Source organism: Pituophis catenifer, unplaced genomic scaffold (genome assembly GCF_029215685.1).
Source record: "Pituophis catenifer annectens isolate HBS135680 unplaced genomic scaffold, rPitCat1.0.hap2 SCAF_10, whole genome shotgun sequence".
Classification (NCBI taxonomy): Eukaryota; Metazoa; Chordata; class Lepidosauria; order Squamata; family Colubridae; genus Pituophis; species Pituophis catenifer.
In genome coordinates, this window is record NW_027256890.1 from 17187856 (window position 1) to 17206287 (window position 18432).

Sequence of the window (18432 nt, forward strand, 5' to 3'; positions counted from 1 at the left end):
AAGCAGAAAGGCTCTAAGGCTTGGACATGCAAGGGGTGGCTGAAGCAAGGGGGAAGAGCTTTCGACCGGACACCAGACCCATCGCCAGTCTGCACGACCCCCCCCGTGTCCCCCCCACAAAGCCTCCTCAAACAAGTCACCCAATGGCTTTCTTCGCATGCTACAAATACGAACCCCACAGAAGCCCCCAATGAACAGAAGAGTCGGTGTCCAAAGGGGCAGCCCCATTTAGAGCCTCCCCCCATCTCCACGGAATCCTTAAGCCACTCTGGCAAGGGGGGCCCACTGAGACTGCTTGCCGCAAAGCCCCCCCACCAGGAAAGAGCCTGGCGTGACTGAGGCCACCAACCCCCCCCTTCCATCTACTCCCCCCCCAGCAGCCCCCCCCGTTAAAAGCCCCCCCCACCCCACCGAGGGCCTCTCCCGCAAAGGGACCACAGTAAGGCAGTCACAAAAGGGCAGAGCCGCCCTGGGCTGCCTCCCCCTCGGAGCCCACCAATCTCTGTCTAGGACCCCCTCCTCAAAGGCCGGAACTGAGAAAAGGAAGGGAGGGCTAAAGGAGGGGCTGCGTTAAAGGCATCTGGTTCTCCGTTTGACTTCCCATCCACATCATCCCTGAAGGTTCAAGAGCAGAAATTGCCATGGCTTCTTCTACAGTCAAAAAAGGTTACTTTAAAGATGAACCCCCCCCCCCACTACGCCTCCAATATTTCTGAAAGTTGCTCTGCAGGCTGCCAAGCCAGCACACCATCAGCCCGAGTCCTCCTGCGGGCTGTCGGCTTCATCTCGCCTGCCAAAACGTCCACTTCCAAAATTGAAAGACAGTGCAATGTTCCAGCCCCCCCCCAAATTCCCCCTCCCAACACACCGTCCTCCACAAATGTGAGACACGGCCTGGCTCTGACCGAGAAGGGAGACCACCCAGAAAGCAACAAAAGAGATTCAGAGGAGCCCCCACGACTATCAAGCCCCCCCCCCCAAGAAACGAGAGCGGGTCCATTGGAGGCGCTGTTGCAGCATTGGCCACGCAGAAATGGCTGAGGAGGGGGCTTTGCAAGCCAAGGAGTTCCCCCTCCCTCGGGACATGAACAACTGCATTTCACCTGCAATGCACACGCGTGCACACGCATACACACACACAAAGCAACCCCACCCCCCACCCCGCAAGTTTAGTGAAGCCCTCCTCGCCCTCCTCTTGCCCCCCAGCCAGGAAAACCTTGCTACATTACACCTTGGAGCCGCCCCATGTCTCCCCCCCTGTCCTAAGTATCCACCGCAGCCTTGGGGGCCAGCAGGATGTGGGGCGTGTCCAGGCTGCCGGCCCAGGAGGGCTTCCTGCTGGGGGTCTCCTCGGGGGCTTCCGCCAGCCGGTCCCCGTTCCAGCGACGCTTCAGGCGCAGCTTGGGTGGCATGGCGGCATCCTCCCTCTTCTCCAGGGCCCCCAGCTCCCACCCGGGCTCCTGCGCGGGGGGCTTCTCAGCGGCCCCTTCCTCCTGCTTGAGCTTCTTGGCCAAGCTGGGCACCACGGAAATGCCAGGCCACGCCGGGGCGGCCGGGTGCAGGAAGAGCCTCTTCTCCTGCGGCAGCTCTGGGCGTCGGGGTGGAGGGGCTGAGCCCTCGCTCTCCTTCTGCCCCACCAGGACCCTCTCTGGGGAGTCAGTGCCGCCGGGCTCCTCATCCAAAGGCCTCTCCAGCTTGATCTGGGGGGGCGAGGGAGGTGGCCCGCTGCCTCCCTCGCTCTCGTGGCGCTCCCGGTGTTTGCGCCCGGCAGGCGGGGGCTGCAGCTTGATGGGGAAGGGGGGCTGCTCCTCGTGGGGCGGGTGGCAGGTCAGGGGCGGGATGATCAGGCCCGGGTAGCGCGGGAAGGTCCGAGGGCTGAGGTGGTAGTTGAAAACGGAGCAGGCCTGGGAGTGCAAGTAGTGCTTCATCTCCTCGGGGCTGAAGGAGAAGCAGCTGCTGCCACCGGGCGCAAAAGGGCTCATGGCCGAGGAGGGGCTGTAGGAGAAGAGGGTGGGGGTCAGCGACAGGGCGGGGGAGAGGGGCACGTTGAGCACCCCCCCACGGGGAGGGAGGGGCGACCCGGCGAAGGGGCTGTGGGCGTCTGGGTAGAGGCCGGCCCGGCCGAAGATGGGCAGCACCAGGTCCGACTTGCGCTTCGGGTGGCCGACGGTGCCTGGTGCCGCTGCTGTGTTGCGGGAGGCCAAGAAGTCGACCCTGCGGTGCCAATCCGGTGACCCCCCCTCCAGCTCCAGCGCCGGAGACGCTTTCTCATCTGCGCTGCCATTGCTGAGCGCCTCCTGGCCCGGCGGCCCCAGGGATCTGCCCGAGAAGCAACCCGGCTGGGAGTCCTCGCTGGGTGACTGGCCCTCCAGGGAGAAGTGGAAGCGGGACGAAGCCGTGGGCACCGGAGGGGCGCTCTGTGGCACGGCGCCTGGGAGGGAAGAGAAGAGGAGGAGTGAGAGGAGGGTCTCCGGATCACAAACCCACAGGAAGTCGGACTGGGCTCTCTTGATTTGGGGTGCCCCAGAAGCAGCTTCTGGGGGTCAGGGAGTTCTGGCAATTAAATGATTGAGATCCAGGCCTAGTAAGGCAGCCCCCACCCTCCCATGAACCCTGCCCAGATGCCCAGCCCCCCTCTCTGCTGCCATCTGGGGAGAGATCTTTCTCAAAGGCTCAGGTTTGGTCCCCTTCCAGAGACCCCCTTCCCATCTCTAAGAACGCAGCTGCAGCCAAGGCCTGTCTTTAGAAGGTCCTCCCCTCCTTGCACCCCCGGATGGCAGAGTTGGACAGTCCAACTTGGAGGCTGAGGATACCACGTTCCCAGTCAGGGTGACCCATTCCTGGTCCCCTCTGCAATGCCCGGCCTTTGCATGGCCAGAGGCTCTGCGCAGGCTCCCTGTCAGAAGAGGGCAGAGAAGATCCTTCTGCCCTCCCAGGGGAGGGGGGAGAGAGAGGCACAAATGGCCTTGCAGCTCTCCCCCCCCCCCCCCCGCAGTGGAGACTCAGCCTTGGCCCTCTCCCTCCCTCCCTCCCTCCCTCCCGAGCAGGGTGGGGCCTCCACCTCCCCAGGCAAGAGGAAAGAAAACAGGCTGTAATCATGGAGCAGCTTCCAGCCACTCTGCTCACTGCCAGCCTCAGGGAGTGCAGGGCGTGGCCGAGAGGAATCAGGGTGAGCAACTGCCCGGACTTGTTCCTGCACTTGTCCAGGCCACGGGGGTGCAGCCCTGCTCCTCTCTTGGGGCCTGGCTTTCGGCTGAGGATCACGTGGCCGGAGCACAATCCCCCCCTCAAAACAAAGAGCTCCTAATCCAAAGAACAAGGGGGCAACCGTGCCATTAGGCAGAAAGAAACAAAGATGAAGAGGGAAAAGTCGGAGACGGGAAGACCGGGGCCTCCTCCCCGCTGAAAGGACAGCCAAGCCGCACAGCCCAGAGCTGTGGACGAGGAGGGAGGCCTTGCTCCAGGGCACCTGTCCTGAAAGCGCAGAGCCTCCCTGGGGGCAAAGCGCCCTCCTCCATGGGCGGCCCGAGGGATGGATGCCTCCGTGCACCAGGAAGGAGCTCTCAGCCTGGCCACATCGGCAGAAGGGAAACAATAACCTTTTGCAAGGGGCCCCTTCAGGAAAGCCACAGCTTTGGAGGTCCACTTGGGGCAGAAAGCTGCTGGGCTTGCCCTCTTCCCAGCCACACCCAGCACTGCCCAAAACGTCAGTCAAGGAGACCAGAGCTCCTCTGCCAGGCCCGGGGCGGCTACCGGTTCCCACATAGGGAAGGGCGTCACTCTCCTAGCTGCTATTTTTTCCAAGCCCAGAAAAAGCAGCAATCCAAGGTTGGCAGCTGCTGGGTCCAACCGAACACCAAGCGTGTAAATACAACCAGAGGAAAAAAGGGCCTGCAGTGGAGCTCATTTCTGGAGAAGGGCTTGAGAAGCAGGAGAGGCCCCCACGATGGCAGCAGGCAGGTCTGGCAGCCCCAGGAAACAAGGCCCTGCCAATCGGAGCACTCGGGAAAGGGGGAAAGCCAAAGGCAAAAAAGAGCCGCTCTTCGGCTGGGGAAAAAACCACGTCGCCGGGTGCCCAGCCAGAAAGTTTAGGGGTGGTGGTGAACGGAGACCAGCTGCCCTCCACCCGATTCCCAGATGCTAAAGGAGCAGCTGAAATCTGGCAACTGTCTGGGCCTTCAGACTGGTCAACTGGAAAGGCCTGGTTCCCGAAGTTCCTTTGGGCCAGGCACTCGCCCTCAGCCCAGCCTACTCTGCAGGGAGAGCGTGAGAGTGTTGCCAGCCAGGGACACTCACAAACGGAATGAATGAAAATATTCCTCTGGCCAACCTGCCAGGCCTCCTCCCCCAATCCCCACCCGGCAAAACCGGGCCCCGCTGACTGCTCACCAGTGGGGCGGATGTTAAGGAAGGGGTAACTGGGCATCACGAGTTTGTTGAAGTTGAACTTGTAGGTGAACCTCTTGCCTTTCGTCTTGTGCAGAATCCGCTTGTTGTAGTAGTACCTGCCGAGGGAGGAAAGCCACCCGTCAGTCTCCTTGGGAGGCGTCCGAGTAGCAGAGGACAGACCCAGGCCAGCAGCCCTTCTGTCTGGCCAATACGGCCTTTACCCCATCCCGAGAGAGAGAGAGAGGGAGGGGCAGAGGGAGAGAGAGAGAGAGAGTGGGTGGGAAGGGGAGAGAAAGAGAGGGAGAGAGGAGGGAAAGAGGAGCTCTGCAAATTAGAGAGTTCCCCTCCGTTATGCAAATGCAGGCCGCGCCTCCTTGCAAGGGACAGAGGGCAGAAGGCTGGCTAGGGTGCTCAGCCAAGTCTCAGCTTCCTGTGAAAAAAAGCCAAGGACGTGCCACCCGGGCCACCAGCGCTCACAGCTTGGCACTGGCTCAAGTCCGTTGCTCTGCCAACACAGAGGGTGGGGCACGGGGAAGATCTGAAGAAGGCAGCCAAGGGACGCCAGCAACTTTCCGGAGTGGAAAGTTCAGACCCTGGGATTTTTTTTCACACAGGTGGCTCCTTGGCAACACAGACCCCCCCCGGAAATCTATCCCCCATCAGGATCTTTGGGGCAGGCAGGCCCTCCAAAACCATGGGGAGCTTGCAGGGATGTGGGTGCCACACTTGTGGTATGCCAGGGAGGGTGAATCAATGAGCTTCAGTTCTGATGAATGCAGATGGACTTTTCCAGCAAGCCTCAGCAACTCTTGATAAAGGAACCCAGCGCCCAAAGACAACAAGGGGCAGGTCTGCTCCAGAACCATCTTTCCCGGCTGTTTCCCGTTAAAGACTGCTGGCATTCCCCATGTCAGGGGAAGGGATCACCGGAAAAACTCCAGATCCATCTACATCCCAAAGGTTTGCTTTCAAGGGCCTCGTGTCAACATCCCTCCTTCTCTACCGGCACCAGGCTCACCTGAGAGCCCGGCTCAGCTTGTCGTAGTTCATCTGGGGCTTGCATTTCCTCCGGCCCCACAACCGGGCCACCTCGTCTGGGTCCTTGATGACAAACTCCCCGTATTCACCCTGCTGCCAGGCGATCACGTGCCGGAACTCCTCCTTTTGCAACAGCTCTAGGATGAAGTGCCAGAGCTGGATCTGGCGGGAACCTGGGCTGGATTCGGTCTTGTACGCCCAGTCAGGGAAATGATAGCCTGGCAGGGCAAAAAGCAAAACCGGGGGTCAGAAAGAAGGGGTAACCTGCAAGCCAACAACCTCTGCCCCTTGCCAAGCTGAGTGGTGGTGATGCGGCCGCTGTGGCTGAGAAACCATGGAACTAGAAGCCACCTGCGGTTCCAGAGAAGGTGGGCACAGCCGCTGCCACACTCTCCGGGCACCCCTTCCCAGCCCCAGAGCAGGGATTGGCAGCCCCTCCAGGAAAGGTTTTGGCAGCCCAGGCCAAGGCCGGTAGGAAAGGGTCTGCCGAGGGAGCCCACCCCCCAGGAAAGAAGGGGACAAACAAGACCCTGTCTCCTGGTCCTCCAGCCAAGGCCTTGCCATCTTTGCCACAGGCCAGGGAAGCCGGAGCCCCAAAACCAGCCTGCCCAGCAGCCGCCTCACCTCCTCCTCCTTCTGGCTTCTCCACAATGGGACAGCCTGCCTTCATGTCTCTGGCTCCTGCTAGGGTGGCCGGAGGCAAGGGGAAAAAAGGAAGGAAAACCAGGGTTAGCTCTAGGTGAACGGCTATTTCCCAGCACACACAACCCATCCTCCTCCCCCCAGGCAGCTCCCACGAAGCGCCATCCAGGCTTTCGCTGCTTTTATCAGGACGGCAATCGCACCCCACCCCATGTGGCTACCGATTGTAAACACGGCATTGAATATCAACACCAGAACGGCTCCCGGGGCTGACACACCTGCGGAGGGAGGGAGGGAGGGTCTCCTCGCCTGCCGCTCCGATCAGGGAATGGGGGGGGAATCAGCCGGTTTGCGGGGGAAAGGACGCCCCCCTCCCCGCATTCTGCGCCCTTGTCTCGAAGTCCGGGGCTGCCCTTCTGCCCAGGGGCCTCTTCGGGGAGGAACCGCCCGCCCCCGCCGCCCCCCGCCCAGTTCCCACCGCCGCGACCCGCCGGCTGTCGGGGAAGCTTCCCGTCCGAGAGGCTCCCCGCCGGCTTCCTTCCCTCCGCCACGCCCGTGTTTGCAGAGGGAAGCCAGTCCGGGGCCGGCGGCGCCGCAGCCTCCCTGCTCTTCTGGCCGATCAGGGGCCACCAAGGGACCGTCCTGCCTCCTCCGCCCGCGGACGCCTCGGCAGGGGAGCCCCGGATCGCGCGGTCTGGGCGCCCGAAGACCCCGCACGGGCCGACGCCCCCCCGCTGGCCGGCCGAGCAGAGGAGCAGGGGCGGCGGATCCCCTCCCGCCCTCCCCTGCCCGGGACGCGGAGGGAGGGGGCTGCCCCGAGGGGAGGATGGGGCCCGGAGGACCCGCCGCCGCCCGGTGCCTGGCGGGGAAGGCCCGACCCTCCGCCGCGCTCGCCCGGGCTCACCTGACCGCCGGCCGGCCGGCTGGGGCTCCGTCGGCGGGTGGGTGCGGCCTGCCGGGCTGCGCGGCCGCTTCTGCTGCTGCCTCCCGTCGCTCCGCCGCCGCCGCTCCTCGCCCACCTCCAGCGCCAGCCACCGGAAACGGAAACGCCTCGTCGACGGGCCGCCCGCCCACACGCCCTGACTCACCGCGCGCCACTTCCGGGAGAGGCGACGGGCGGGCGAGCGCGCGCGTCACTTCCGACCCGTCAGGGCGGGCCGCTCTTACTCCTCCTCTCTATCATCGTCAGGTTCTTCTCCCCCTCCTAGTTCTGCCTCTCCGGAGGGGAAAAGGGACTTTCAGCCCGGTCCTCGCACTTACGACCGCCCCCCCCCCCGCCCGGCGCTGCCCCCGTTGAAGCAGAAAACGAAAGTTCCCTCCGGCTGGGGAAATCAAAGGGGCAGAAGCGCTGAAGCCCCATCCTAAGCACCCCGCCCTCCTCCTGCTGCTGCCGCCCCCCCCACCCTTGCGTGGCCCTGGAGCCCCCGAGGGAGCGCAGGGGAGCCTGGCCGGAGCCGAGGAGGAGGGCTCCCCTTGGGCTGGGTGGGTCCCCAGGAGGGCATCCCTGGAAGGCGGCGGGAGAAGCCCCCCTCCTCTTGCGAGGCAGTAGCACCGCACTGCGGAGAAGCGGCCGAACGGCAGCTGGGAGGGAAGGCTTGCAAAGGAGCAGCCGCGGGGAAGGCGCCCCAGACGGGGCTCTGTGCTCGGGACCCTTCCCCTCCTGTCCTGCATGAGGTCCCCCGTTGCGCCTCTTCATTGCCCGGCTCCATCCCCGGTTCTCCTCTAGGCACCTTCCCAAGACCAGACAGTTTGCCATGAATTCGGTCCTCTGGTGAGTTCTTGAGGGAAGCCCCGTCTGGGTAGCCTGAGAGAAAACTCCCCCATCCGTCACACACACACACCTTTTCCCACTTTATAAGAGTGTTTATAACTTCCCGCCTGCTTATATAACTGATCACATTATGGTAACGTCTGTGGTGCTGGACTGCTCTGCCAGCAGGTCAGGGATTTCCAGGAATGGTTCAGTTATCATTTCCCTGGCACCCAGCAGTGGACGGTGTGTCCCCAGGTGCTGCTTCTGTTGCATTTCAAAGTAGGGCATGACCTCACAACCAAGGTGGAACCCAGCCGTCTCGGTTGCCTTGAGATTCCAACAGCCACAGCTCAGCTGGCATCAGGATGCAGAACTGGTTCTCTCTTAATCGGCATCTCCGCAGGTAAGGCCAAATTGGGCAGGAAAGCCCCAAAGGTTCCCAGGGTGGGTCTTTCACAGCCATGTCTGTTTGGCCTTGGGAGCAGGGCAACCCCGGAGATCAGCGTGGCCTCCTTTGACCATCTCCTGAGAGCCTCCTTAACTGGAAGGAGAGCTGCCTCACACTGGCAGTGTTCGTGTCTGGGCACCGGTGGGCTTAATTTCCTGGCAGCTGATTTTTCTTTTGCTTTTTCTAGATCCATCTACGAGAAGAACAGACCGTAAGTAACTGCCTCTCTGGAACTCAAAGGAAACCTTGCCTTCGTAAAGCTGGGCAAATGAGGGAGATGTTGGTGCTGGAAGGAGAAACCAGGCTTGGGATACCTTAGATATTCCCGAGTCCTTGGCTGCCATGGATCCATGGATAACTTTTTGTGGGGCGCAGCATTACAAACACACTTTGCTCGGTATTTGCAGGCTTTCCGAGGATGATAAAAGGGAAACCCAGAACGAAGCTGAAAGGGACTCCGTTGTAGGGGAAGGTGAGTGAAGACTCAGAGAAGCTCCAGGAGGTCTTTGGGGGCTCTGGAGAGATACCCGCGTTTTGAACCAGGGCAGAAGCTTGGGGCGGGGGGAGGGAAAGAGAGAGAACCTCCACTAACATGTTCTGTGCCCTTCCTATCCTGCTTCCCAGGTTGTCTTCTTCAGCTGCAGCCCCAACCAGGTCCAGCTGCTGCAAATGGTAAGCCCCACAATGGTGACCTTCAGCCCAGGTGCCCAAGCAGCTGCCATTGCTAACTCTACCTCCCCTTCCCTCAGCAGGTGATCCCGAAGGCAAGGCTCAGGCTGACCCCTTGGTTCCTGACCCGTCAGCCCCTAAGGACATTTCCCCAGAGCCTGCCCTTCCGGCTCCTGTGCCTCCAGAGGAGATCATGGCCTTGATTCAGGAGCTACAAGCTGCGCATGAGTTCCAGTCTTCTCACTTCCAAGAGCGTAGGTTGGGTGTCTGAGCTAAAAAGGCCCAGATTGTACCCCCTCTGGAGGCATCACCTCTCATGGGGCTCTCTCCTTCCAGGCAGGCAGGATCTTCGCAGCTGCCACGATTGCCTGAAGTCCATGAAGATCCTCAGGGAGCATCTCCAAGCTGTGAAGACCAGGCTGTGGCACGTGGAGACCATGCTGGGCATTCAAGTCCCACCTCAGGAGCTGGACCCGGAGGAGGAGCAGGAGGAGCCGAGCGCCCAGGAGAGCCCCTGCGACCGGGACCTCCCTCCTACCCCCCCCTTTGTCTAACGGGGATGCCTGAGAGGCGAGGAAAGCAGACAGAGGGGCTGGTGGGCCTTCTGGAAGCAGGAGGGCAGCATAAATAGAGATCTGCAGTCTCTAAACCACACAAATCCTGGGTGTTTTTTTTGAGTGCTGCTCCCCAAAATTTCTGCTCTGCTGCTTCCCCTATGGCGAGAGGGAGGGGAGGGTTGCATTCCTTTGATAAAGGCCCGGTGAATAATACTGCAGAGACAATCCCAAATTGGGGAGGGGGGAAAATCGATCAGGCTATTCTGTTGTCCTGTGAAATGCGTTTTCTCCAGTGCTCTGTAATAAAGAATAGAGTAGAGTAGAGTAGAGTAGAGTAGAATAGAAGTTTTTATTGGCCAGGTGCAATTGGACACACAAGGAATTTGTCTTGGTGCATGTGCTCTCAGTGTACATAAAAGAAAGGATAGCAGAATTGATCCAGAAACTGAAACATTTCAGAATAAAATGGGAAAATTCACAGGGAGATTCTGACACTGCACACTCCATCCTCAGCCAGCAGTAAAAAAAAAAAAAAAAGCAGGATTTAGACCCTCAATGTTAATGCCAACTGGGGAATTCCGGGGATGGAAGTCCACCCCCGGTGCAGCCCAGCCGCTGTCATCCTGCCGTCCAGGCCAGCTTGGCACCCAGGAGGAAGACCGACAAAGGCTCTGCGAATGGGATGCGCGAACCGGGCAGTTGGAGGAGGCTCCTGGCTCGGGAGGCCCGACTGTGACGCTCTGCGCTTTCGTAGCTCTGGAGAGCAGCGCCGCCGCCTGCTAAGGACTGCAAATCCCAGGATGCACCGCGGTCGGTCGGGCCGACCTGTTCGCCTCGCTCCGCCCAGCCGGGAAGCGGCTCGGAAGCGCCAAGGCGGGCCAGGTGAGCGCGGCGTCCCTCGGGGGCTGGCGGGCGCCGGTTGCAGCACGCGGGGCTGCTCGGGGGGAGGGGGGGGGGAGGGGAGGGGGGCGGCTGAGCCCTTCCCCAACCTGCGCCCCTTGCAGGCACCATGAGGCTGACGCGGCTGCTGGCCATGGCGGAGAAGCTGACGCCCCCCTGGGCTCCCGAGCTCGGCCGGGCCGGGAAGGCGCCCCGGAGGAAGAAGCCCGCGCTGCCGCCCATCCCGGAGGAGGACTGGCAGGTCTTCCGGGGGGACACGGTGAGTTGGCAGCCCGGCGTCTGAAGGCAGGAGCCCCAGACCGAACCCGCCGCCCACCTCTCTTCCCCCCCGCAGGTGCAGATCCTGAGCGGGCGCGAGGCCGGCAAGCAAGGCCAGGTCATCCAGGTGGACAAGGAGCGGCAGTCGGTGCTGCTGGGCCGCCTCAACATGGTAAGGCCCCTATGGGAAGCCCTTCCTTGCGGGGCAAAAGGTTCCCCCAAAGCCCTTGGGCTTTCCTGGGACGAGGGCTGCAGGTTCCGCTATGCTTCCCTCCCCCCCACCAGGGCTACTACTACGCGGACACCGTGGCCGGCAGGGCCATGTTTGCCCGGGAGAAGCCGCTGTCCTTGAAGGAGGTGGGCCTGGTGGATCCCACTGACAGGTAAGGCTGGGTTGCCCTCCCCCTCCCCCCCTTTGGGGGCCATAAAACGTTTGAGTGTCTGGGGGATGCAGCTGTGGGGTGACTTTTGTTCTCTCCCTCCCTGGGTCCCTCTCCAGGGAAGTGGTGCCCTTCCCCCCACAACAGTGCTGGGTTTCAAATTTTTTTACTACCGGTTCTGTGGATGTGGCTTGCTGGGCGTGGCAGGGGAAGGATACTGTAAAATCTCCATTCCCACCCCACTCCAGGGGAAGGTTACTGCAAAATCCCCATTTCCTCCCTATCAGCTGGGACTTGGGAGGCAGAGAATAGATGGTGGGGGAGCAGTCAGAATGTTTACTACCAATTCTCCGAACTACTCAAAATTTCTGCTACCGGTTCTCCAGAACTCGTCAGACCTGCTGAAACCCACCTCTGCCCCACAACAAAATCAAATCATTCCTGTCGGAAAATGAGTTGCCCTTAGGCGGCCAGAGGGGCATTTGCCAGGATGGCTGCTTTTAAAAAACCCTCAAAGATTCCTATTGTTTTTTCTTTTTTTCAAACTCTTGGTGGGGGACTGAATATTGGCCTTCTGTATTTTTTGTATTCGGAGTGTGGCGTTTGTGAAGCAGTTGGCATTTTTTCTTATAAGAAATGTTGGTCCTAGTTCTAAAGACAGACCGTGATAATTCCAATTACTTTCACTTTGGGCCTCTTATGGATGCTCCCCATTGTGTCCACTTTGTGTGACCTCAGGCTGCCCACTGAAGTGGCCTGGCGCTACACAGAACAGGGCGAGCGCGTGCGGGTCTCCATCCGGACAGGCCGGATCATCCCCAAACCTGTCGAGCAGAGGGAGGACGGCATCGTCCCAGAGCTGTGGGTCGGTAAGAAGCTTCCCTGCTGAGCAAGGAAGGGAGGAGGATGAGCCAGTGGTCACCTTTGACAACGTCTGCTAGGCCCTGCCCTGGGGCCAGCTGGTATGAGTACTGGAATCTTGAACTGGCTTGATAAGACTTTTCTCTCCCGCCCTGTTCCTTGCCAATTCAGATGGCCCAAAGGACACCTCCACCAAGGACGCCCTGGAGAAGACGTACACCCCGTCCTTGAAGACCTTTCAAGAGGAAATTATGGAGCGGATGGGAATCGTAGAGACACGGCGGCACAGGAAGACTTATTGGTATTGAGGCTTCTGCTCCTCCCTCCTTCCCTGGGGGAGGAGACACAGCAGGAGTCAAAGAAGCTCTGCATTCACACGAGCATTCACGGGCCCTCTTTTATCAAAGACCAACAATAAATATCCCTTAATAGAAAAACAAGTGTACTGTCATTACAAATGCACAACAGACGGGAGAGACATAAACATTTTGGCGTGCTCCCTCATCCTCCTCCAAAAGGTCCATGGGCTCGCTCGGCTGGGGTGTAACGGGACACTCCGGGGGATGATAAGGCCAAGTCCTTTCGCTGCTTCTGCATCAGACACCGAAAAGGCCCATCTAGGGCAGGAGTCTCCTCAGTCTCCTGCGGCCAGGCCCCAGAGGTCGGAGGGCGGCACCTTCTTGGCAGCCACCAGCACCAGGTTCCTGGCGGAGAGCGCTGGGTTGAAGAGAGGGACTAGCTCGCAGGGGAAACCTGGGGGGGAGGCAAGAGAAAGGGAGTGGCCTTGGAGCAGCCTTGTCAAAGGGGGTCAGGAGCAAGGAGCCCTGGTACAGCTCCCCCCAGACCCTCAAAAAGCAGGTGGTGGAATCAGAAAAGACGGAACCACCAGCAGCAGCCCTGGCTTGGGGGTCTGCACCATGCCCTCTCTGCTCCAAAGTGCTGCCTGCACTGAGGCAAGGAGGTGCTATTGGATGCCGAGACCCCAGGCGCAGCTTACCTTGCTCCTGCAGGTAAATCATCCGATCAAGGAGAATAAGGGTCTCCACCAAGGGGGCCAGCAGGAGAGCAAGGCTGAAGAAGACCACCACCCGCTGCTGCTGAGCCGGAGACGCTGGCTCCAGGGGCCCACTGGGGCTCATCCCAATACGCTCCAGTCCCTGGCGAGCATACCTGAAGGAAGGAAGGAAAGGCTGCACTTTCTGTTCTGAACGGAGCTCTTGGGGGCAGGCAGGTGTCGGTGAGAGGGGTGGTACCAATCCCACCAGCTGGGGAAGGTGCCCCCGCAGTTCCCAGAAAGAGGTTGGGCTCGCTTACTGCTCAAAAGTCATCTTGTGGGTCTTGGGAATGGCCTGTACCCCAAGGCGTTTCTTGGTGGGATCGATGGCCCGGATCAGGGTCTCCAGCCTGGCCCGGTAGCAGTGCGTCTTCAGCGAAGGACTGTCGTGCTCCAGCCGCAGAATGTAGTCCTCCATGGCATGGCAGGCCCCTTCCCGGGCCTTGTAGGAGAGCCGGTGGCCGGGCAGACCAGCCACCCAGTCGCTCAGGGGGTAGCCGGGCTGGGCGTCCTCTCCGGTGCTCAGCTTCATGTAGCAGCAGGACACCGAAGTAATGCCCACAATGTCAGGACAGGCCACAAAGAGCCGGAGGAGGGTCGCACTGAGGTCCCCGCAGGCATGCAGGCCAGTGAGCAAAAGCGCCCCCTGGGGTTGCTGTGCTTGCAGGTGAGTTGGTGGGTTCTGCTCCAGGGACTCTGGCCCATCCCTCCCACGGTCTGCACCTCCCTTTCTAGCCTCAGTTTCCCTCGGCTCACAAGGCTCGGTGGGTGGGCGGCCAGAGGCTGAACTCCCATCTCCTGCAGCCTTCCCCGAGCGTAACAGCTCCACGAACTCCGGCCACGGAGTGTCCGGACTGACCCAGCCCACCACATGGCTCGGCCCCTGGACAGGGGGGGTGTCTGGAGCCTGCAAGACAGAGGGCCGCAGTCAGGAAAGTCGCAGCCTGGGCAAGCTCAGGAGTTACCTCCCTTCCGCCCTGCTCACCTGCCGCCTGGCCTGCTCTTTCTCCAGCTCCAGAGCCAGCGCCCGGTCAAACTTGGCAGCCTGAGCCACCAGCCGGGCGTCTCCCTCCACGGCCGTGACCGACAGCCGCAGCCCGAAGGCCAGGAAGCGGGCGAGGTGGCCCTGCGGGAGGAGAGGCAGATGCCGAGGAGGCGCCCACGGCCAACCAGGGCAGGGGGAGCCAGAGCCACCCCCGCCCCCGAGGCTCACCTGCCCGGCGCCCACGTCCACCACCCGGCGGCACCCGGTCAGCTCGCTCAGCCGCTTCAGCACCTGCCGGGCAGAGGGCGGTCAGGGCCGGGGGCTTCTTCGGACCAGCCCCCCCAGGCCCCCCGCGTCCCGTCCCGCACCTGCGCCAGCCGCCGGACCTCGTGCTGCTTCTTGGGCCGCAGGTGCCTGCGGAAGCGGGGCGGCAGCGGGGGCTCGCGGGCGGCGGCGGGGCGGCGGGGGAAGGGCAGGGCGTGGGCGGCGGCGCGGAAGGCCAGCAGCGAGAGCGGCCACAGCTCGCCCGGGCGGCCCCTCCGCAGCAGCAGCGCCGCCACCTCCGGCGGGGAGAGCTCGCCCAGCGCCGCCTGCCAGCCGCGGGGGAGGCGCCCCCAGAGGTCGTCGCTGAAGAACTCCTGCCGGGAGAGAGAGAGAGAGAGAGAGGCGGGGGGGGCGGGGGCGGCTCAGCGGAGACCACCGGCCCCGGGAGGGCGGGGGCGGGAGCGGGCGGGGCTTACGATGACGTAGGCGTCGGTCAACGGCCGGTAGAGCGCGAGGACGCGGACCAGGTTGGCGGCCAGGCGCTTCTGCTGCTCCAGGGCGAAGCCGCGCATGGCGGGCAAGTTTGGCCCCGGCCGGCCACCGTCCGACCTCCCCGCCCACGGCCCGAGGCGCGCTTCCGGATTCGGACGGAGGGGGCCTCTGCCCGTCGGTCGGTCGGCCCGCAAATCCCTCCCTCCCCCGCCGAGCTCCCCCTCCGGGCGGGCGAGGCTGCGGCCGAGCGGCGTCGGTTTCCAAGTCTCGGGAAAGGCCGGCGAAGTATTACCGGTGTTACCGGAAGTATCCCCGCCGGGCGGCGCTTCCGCATCCGGGTCGGCGGCGCGGTGCCGTGGCGGCAGGGCCAGGTGGGCATGCGGTCCCCTTGGCGCGGCGAGGTGGGGGGCTCGGAGGCGCCCGTGACGCGGCCGGCGGGGCCGCTGTGATGCCGCCGGAGCCCCGCCGCGGTCACAAAGCCGGGCCTGCCGGGCGGGGGCGGCTCCTGGGCGCGGGAGGAGGAGGAGGAGGAGGAAGCCTGGCCGGCCAGCCACGCCCCAGTCGCCCCCCGGCCTCGCAGCCTGGACGGAGCCGCTCAGGTGCCCGGGGGGAGGGGTCGAGCGGGAGGCCGAGGGGCTGAGTGCCCCCCAAACCTCTCTCCTCTCCCGGGGTCTCCTTCCTAGGGGCGGGGGGGGCGAGGGGGGCGGGCGCCCTTGGGGGAGGGGCGAGGGGGGCTCCCGGGGATTCACTCCTGCTCCCCTCCGTCCGTCCGTCCGTCTCTTGCAGGGCAGCCATGCCGACCTGCCCGTCTCCTGCAGCCGGAGCCCTCTAGAGAGCCAACCGCCTGCTTCTGTCCTTGCTGATCCGGTGCCTCCGCTGGGCACCATGTCGGATATCCTGCTTAATCTGGACGCGGTGCTCCCCCAGCCGGCCCAGAAGAGCTCCGGGGGCAACAAGAAGCACCAGCGCTTCGTCAAACGCCGGCAGTTCTTGGAGCGGAAGGGCTTCCTGAAGCAGAAGCAGCTGCCTTCCCAGCCGCCCATGCCCAGACGGGATGCCTCGCTCGGCTGCTCTGCGGGACCCGACAGGGCCAAGAAGAAGCAGAGAGTGGAGGCGAAAGAGGGCAGCAAAGCCTTACCGGAGGAGGGGCCCCCTTGCCGACTCAAAATGCTGCCCAAGGAGAGCTCCGATTCAGGCGCTGTGGATCCCGCATCCCGGACCTCCAGCTCCTCGGCAGCTGCTGCGGCCTCAAGGAAAACTGGGAGCGTTGCTGGGAAGTCCAATGGGACCCTCTGCAGCCGGGGGGATGTTTCCCGAATCAGCCTGTTGAATGAATTCAAGAGTGGCCTCCCCGATGCGCAGGTGCTAGCCAAGCCTAGCAAAATGGTGGCCATTGACTGTGAGATGGTGGGCACCGGGCCTGGCGGGCGCAATAGTGACCTGGCTCGATGTAGCGTGGTTGGCTACTATGGCGATGTGATGTACGATAAGTACATCCGTCCCCTGAGCCCCATCACCAATTACCGGACTCGGTGGAGTGGCATTAGGCAGCACCACATGAGAGACGCCGTCCCCTTCAAGTTAGCCCAGAAAGAGGTGAGATAGCACAGCCTCTTCACCCTCTTTTTTAGTCCCCCCCTCTCTTGGTGCCCATATAGGGGCGTCTTCTGGTTTGGGCATTAGCATCATCTCCTCCTGTCTTGTCTAGGAGGCCATGGGTGCATTCAGCGGCTGAACAAGCTTCCTCCTCTGCTTCCTTTCCAGATTCTTAAGCTTCTCTCGGGGAACATTGTCATTGGGCACGCAATCCACAATGACTTCAAAGCCCTCAAATATTTCCACCCCAAATCCTTGACCAGGGACACTTCAAAAATCCCCCTGCTCAATCGGAAGGCTGGCTTTCCCGAGAATGAGTCAGCCTCCCTGAAGCGACTCACCAAGCAGCTCCTGCATCGAGACATTCAGGTAACAGGTGCCGGGCACACCTGCCCAGGTGCTGAGCCCAGCTGCTCGTTTGGGAGGGTGGTTCTCTTAAGACCAGGGACTGCGTTAGGGTGCGTCCTGCAGGGAGGATGGGGGAGAAAATGGGTGCCCCTGTAGCCAGGGAACAAGTCTGTAGCAGGACGTAGAATGACACTCGCCTTCAGACTTCCTTTCCCTTCCCCCCCTCCCTCCAGGTTGGTCACAACGGACACTCATCAGTCGAAGATGCCAGGGCCACCATGGAGCTGTACAAGGTGATTGAGGTGGAGTGGGAGAGGCACTTGGCCACCTCCCCTCTCCAGGACGGACCACCGGGCACCACGTGACGGCCCTTGGCCAAGAGCCAGCTGGCCTGGACTTGATGGAGCGAGAGCTGCAGATGCTGCAGAAGCTTTTGGAGGGAGGGGCAGAGGAGGGGAAGAAGGCGTAGCTGACCTGAGGGGTGGGGGGTGTGAGAAGGACGAGTCCATTACATTGTCTCCAGCTGAGGCCCACATTGGTGTGTTCCTTGCAGGCTTCTTGGAGCCGATCTTGCCCTGGGGGTGGGGAGGAAGGCCTGCCTGCCAGCGCTCGAGGGGTGCTGGTGCCTCCCCAGGGATGGGGGAGGGAGCAGGAGTGGGGCCACAACCACGGAGGGTTTCCTCAACCGGTGGGATTGTTGGGCACCTCCCTCCGAACGCCAACCTCCTTGGTGCTGAAGGCTGGCGCTTTAATGGAGCCTTGGGACCTCCAGCCGGCTGAGCCTGCCTTATTAAAAGGCATCTGGAAAGTGAAGCCGGGAGTTGCTCCCCTCTTCTGAAGGTTGGGGGCACCCCAGCTGCAAGGACCACTTGGGACTGCTCCCTTCAGCAGCAGCCTGGGAGCCGCATCGGGCCCCGTGAGGGCAAGGAGGCCCTTCTGGTCTCCCACTTCTCCTCCAGTGGCAGCTGGGGACTTTTAATCACCAGAGCACGCTTTCCGATCTTGCCACATCGTCTGTATCAGAACAGGAGAGGTGCCTGGTTTTTATGGCTTGGATTGTTGGGTGGGGGGGGGGTTGGATGGATGGGTGCAGCAGTAGAAGTAGCATAACTCGTGCGCCTGGTGTGTGGGATGTAACAGGGTTTTATTCAATTAAAAAACGCCTGCCCTCAAACAAAGAGCTTCACCTGCCTGTATCCCTCAGGTGGCTCCTCGGGGAAAGCTGACTTGTCTGGTCTGAGCTCCTTGGCGGAAACACCCCGGTCAGCTGACCTTTGGGCACCCCCTTGGGCTGTGGGGGGAGGGGGAGTTTGTTCCTGATGATCATATTCCAATTGATGGAAGCTGCTGTTCCTCTTGGCCACAGCCCCAGTGGAAAGCAGGCTGCCTGCACCAGGTGGTTTGGCTGAACATGAGCAACAACCTCTTGCATCTGCAAAAGACAAGAGGGGGCTTCTTAAAAAGGGGATCCCTTCGCCTGCCAGTGCCCCAGAGCCTTTCCTTCTGCTTCATGCAGTTTGAGGCCTGCAGGGAGCTGCTTCCTGCTGCTTTTGAGCGGCAGGGCAGAGACCCTTATTTCTGGCCCAGGGATCCCCTGTAGCACCTGCTTACCACCATGGGGTGGGGGGTGCTGAGGGTCTGACAGCTCTCAGCAGGAGACCATAGTGGATCTAAAAGGGGGGGGAAGCTCAGCTTTCTTTGAGGCTGCCAAGTGAGGAAGGGGAGGTGAGCGATGGGGGGTGGGCTTGCTGTGCAGACAAAGCTTTGAACGTTGCTGGTGTGATGGATTGCTCGCCTG

The 18432-nt window shown here is 61.9% G+C and overlaps 4 protein-coding genes across 8 annotated transcripts; 2 read left to right on the top strand and 2 right to left on the bottom strand.

Annotated features, from left to right (window-relative positions):
- Nucleotides 1-1184: 1184 nt before the first annotated feature.
- Nucleotides 1185-7081, bottom strand: LOC139322168 (ETS translocation variant 3-like). Of its 2 annotated transcripts, none has more exons than XM_070951169.1 (5): nt 6974-7081; nt 6052-6108; nt 5408-5645; nt 4390-4505; nt 1185-2431 (listed from the first exon to the last, which is right to left on the bottom strand). In XM_070951169.1, exons 2-5 carry the CDS (start codon nt 6095-6097, stop codon nt 1263-1265), a joined length of 1569 nt encoding a protein of 522 aa, XP_070807270.1. In that variant the 5' UTR covers nt 6098-6108; nt 6974-7081; the 3' UTR covers nt 1185-1262. The 2 variants fall into 2 exon arrangements, with proteins under 2 accessions (XP_070807270.1, XP_070807269.1); XM_070951168.1 differs by having other exon boundaries at nt 6052-6111.
- A 3189-nt stretch (nt 7082-10270) lies between these two features.
- Nucleotides 10271-12315, top strand: MRPL24 (mitochondrial ribosomal protein L24). Its single transcript, XM_070951186.1, has 6 exons — nt 10271-10378; nt 10501-10655; nt 10731-10826; nt 10940-11037; nt 11773-11903; nt 12067-12315. The coding sequence occupies exons 1-6, from the start codon at nt 10297-10299 to the stop codon at nt 12201-12203; spliced, it is 699 nt and encodes a 232-aa protein (XP_070807287.1). The 5' UTR covers nt 10271-10296; the 3' UTR covers nt 12204-12315.
- On the bottom strand, nt 12279-15049 carry METTL25B (methyltransferase like 25B). Of its 4 annotated transcripts, XM_070951175.1 has the most exons (7): nt 14675-15048; nt 14303-14572; nt 14163-14225; nt 13935-14075; nt 13210-13856; nt 12893-13065; nt 12279-12648 (listed from the first exon to the last, which is right to left on the bottom strand). In XM_070951175.1, the coding sequence occupies exons 1-7, from the start codon at nt 14768-14770 to the stop codon at nt 12530-12532; spliced, it is 1509 nt and encodes a 502-aa protein (XP_070807276.1). In that variant the 5' UTR covers nt 14771-15048; the 3' UTR covers nt 12279-12529. The 4 variants fall into 4 exon arrangements, with proteins under 4 accessions (XP_070807276.1, XP_070807275.1, XP_070807273.1 ...); XM_070951174.1 differs by having other exon boundaries at nt 13935-14225; nt 14675-15049; XM_070951172.1 differs by lacking the exon at nt 13935-14075 and having other exon boundaries at nt 14675-14850.
- On the top strand, nt 14928-17812 carry ISG20L2 (interferon stimulated exonuclease gene 20 like 2). Its single transcript, XM_070951184.1, has 4 exons — nt 14928-15061; nt 15477-16286; nt 16455-16655; nt 16868-17812. The coding sequence occupies exons 2-4, from the start codon at nt 15576-15578 to the stop codon at nt 16997-16999; spliced, it is 1044 nt and encodes a 347-aa protein (XP_070807285.1). The 5' UTR covers nt 14928-15061; nt 15477-15575; the 3' UTR covers nt 17000-17812.
- The last annotated feature ends 620 nt before the right edge of the window (nt 17813-18432 follow it).

Excerpts from the sequence above, each read along its gene's own strand:
- LOC139322168 (XM_070951169.1), bottom strand. The coding sequence starts at position 6,097 with ATGAAGGCAGGCTGTCCCATTGTGGAGAAGCCAGAAGGAGGAGGAG. Across the intron at positions 5,646-6,051 it reads GAAGCCAGAAGGAGGAGGAG|GCTATCATTTCCCTGACTGG; the intron begins GTGAGGCGGCTG and ends TTGCCCTGCCAG. Across the intron at positions 2,432-4,389 it reads CCTTAACATCCGCCCCACTG|GCGCCGTGCCACAGAGCGCC; the intron begins GTGAGCAGTCAG and ends CTTCCCTCCCAG.
- MRPL24 (XM_070951186.1), top strand. The coding sequence starts at position 10,297 with ATGCACCGCGGTCGGTCGGGCCGACCTGTTCGCCTCGCTCCGCCCAGC. Across the intron at positions 10,656-10,730 it reads AGGTCTTCCGGGGGGACACG|GTGCAGATCCTGAGCGGGCG; the intron begins GTGAGTTGGCAG and ends TCCCCCCCGCAG. Across the intron at positions 10,827-10,939 it reads TGCTGGGCCGCCTCAACATG|GGCTACTACTACGCGGACAC; the intron begins GTAAGGCCCCTA and ends CCCCCCCACCAG.
- METTL25B (XM_070951174.1), bottom strand. The coding sequence starts at position 14,770 with ATGCGCGGCTTCGCCCTGGAGCAGCAGAAGCGCCTGGCCGCCAACCTG. Across the intron at positions 14,573-14,674 it reads TGACCGACGCCTACGTCATC|GAGTTCTTCAGCGACGACCT; the intron begins GTAAGCCCCGCC and ends CTCTCCCGGCAG. Across the intron at positions 14,226-14,302 it reads AGGTCCGGCGGCTGGCGCAG|GTGCTGAAGCGGCTGAGCGA; the intron begins GTGCGGGACGGG and ends TCTGCCCGGCAG.
- ISG20L2 (XM_070951184.1), top strand. The coding sequence starts at position 15,576 with ATGTCGGATATCCTGCTTAATCTGGACGCGGTGCTCCCCCAGCCGGCC. Across the intron at positions 16,287-16,454 it reads TCAAGTTAGCCCAGAAAGAG|ATTCTTAAGCTTCTCTCGGG; the intron begins GTGAGATAGCAC and ends CTTCCTTTCCAG. Across the intron at positions 16,656-16,867 it reads TCCTGCATCGAGACATTCAG|GTTGGTCACAACGGACACTC; the intron begins GTAACAGGTGCC and ends CCCTCCCTCCAG.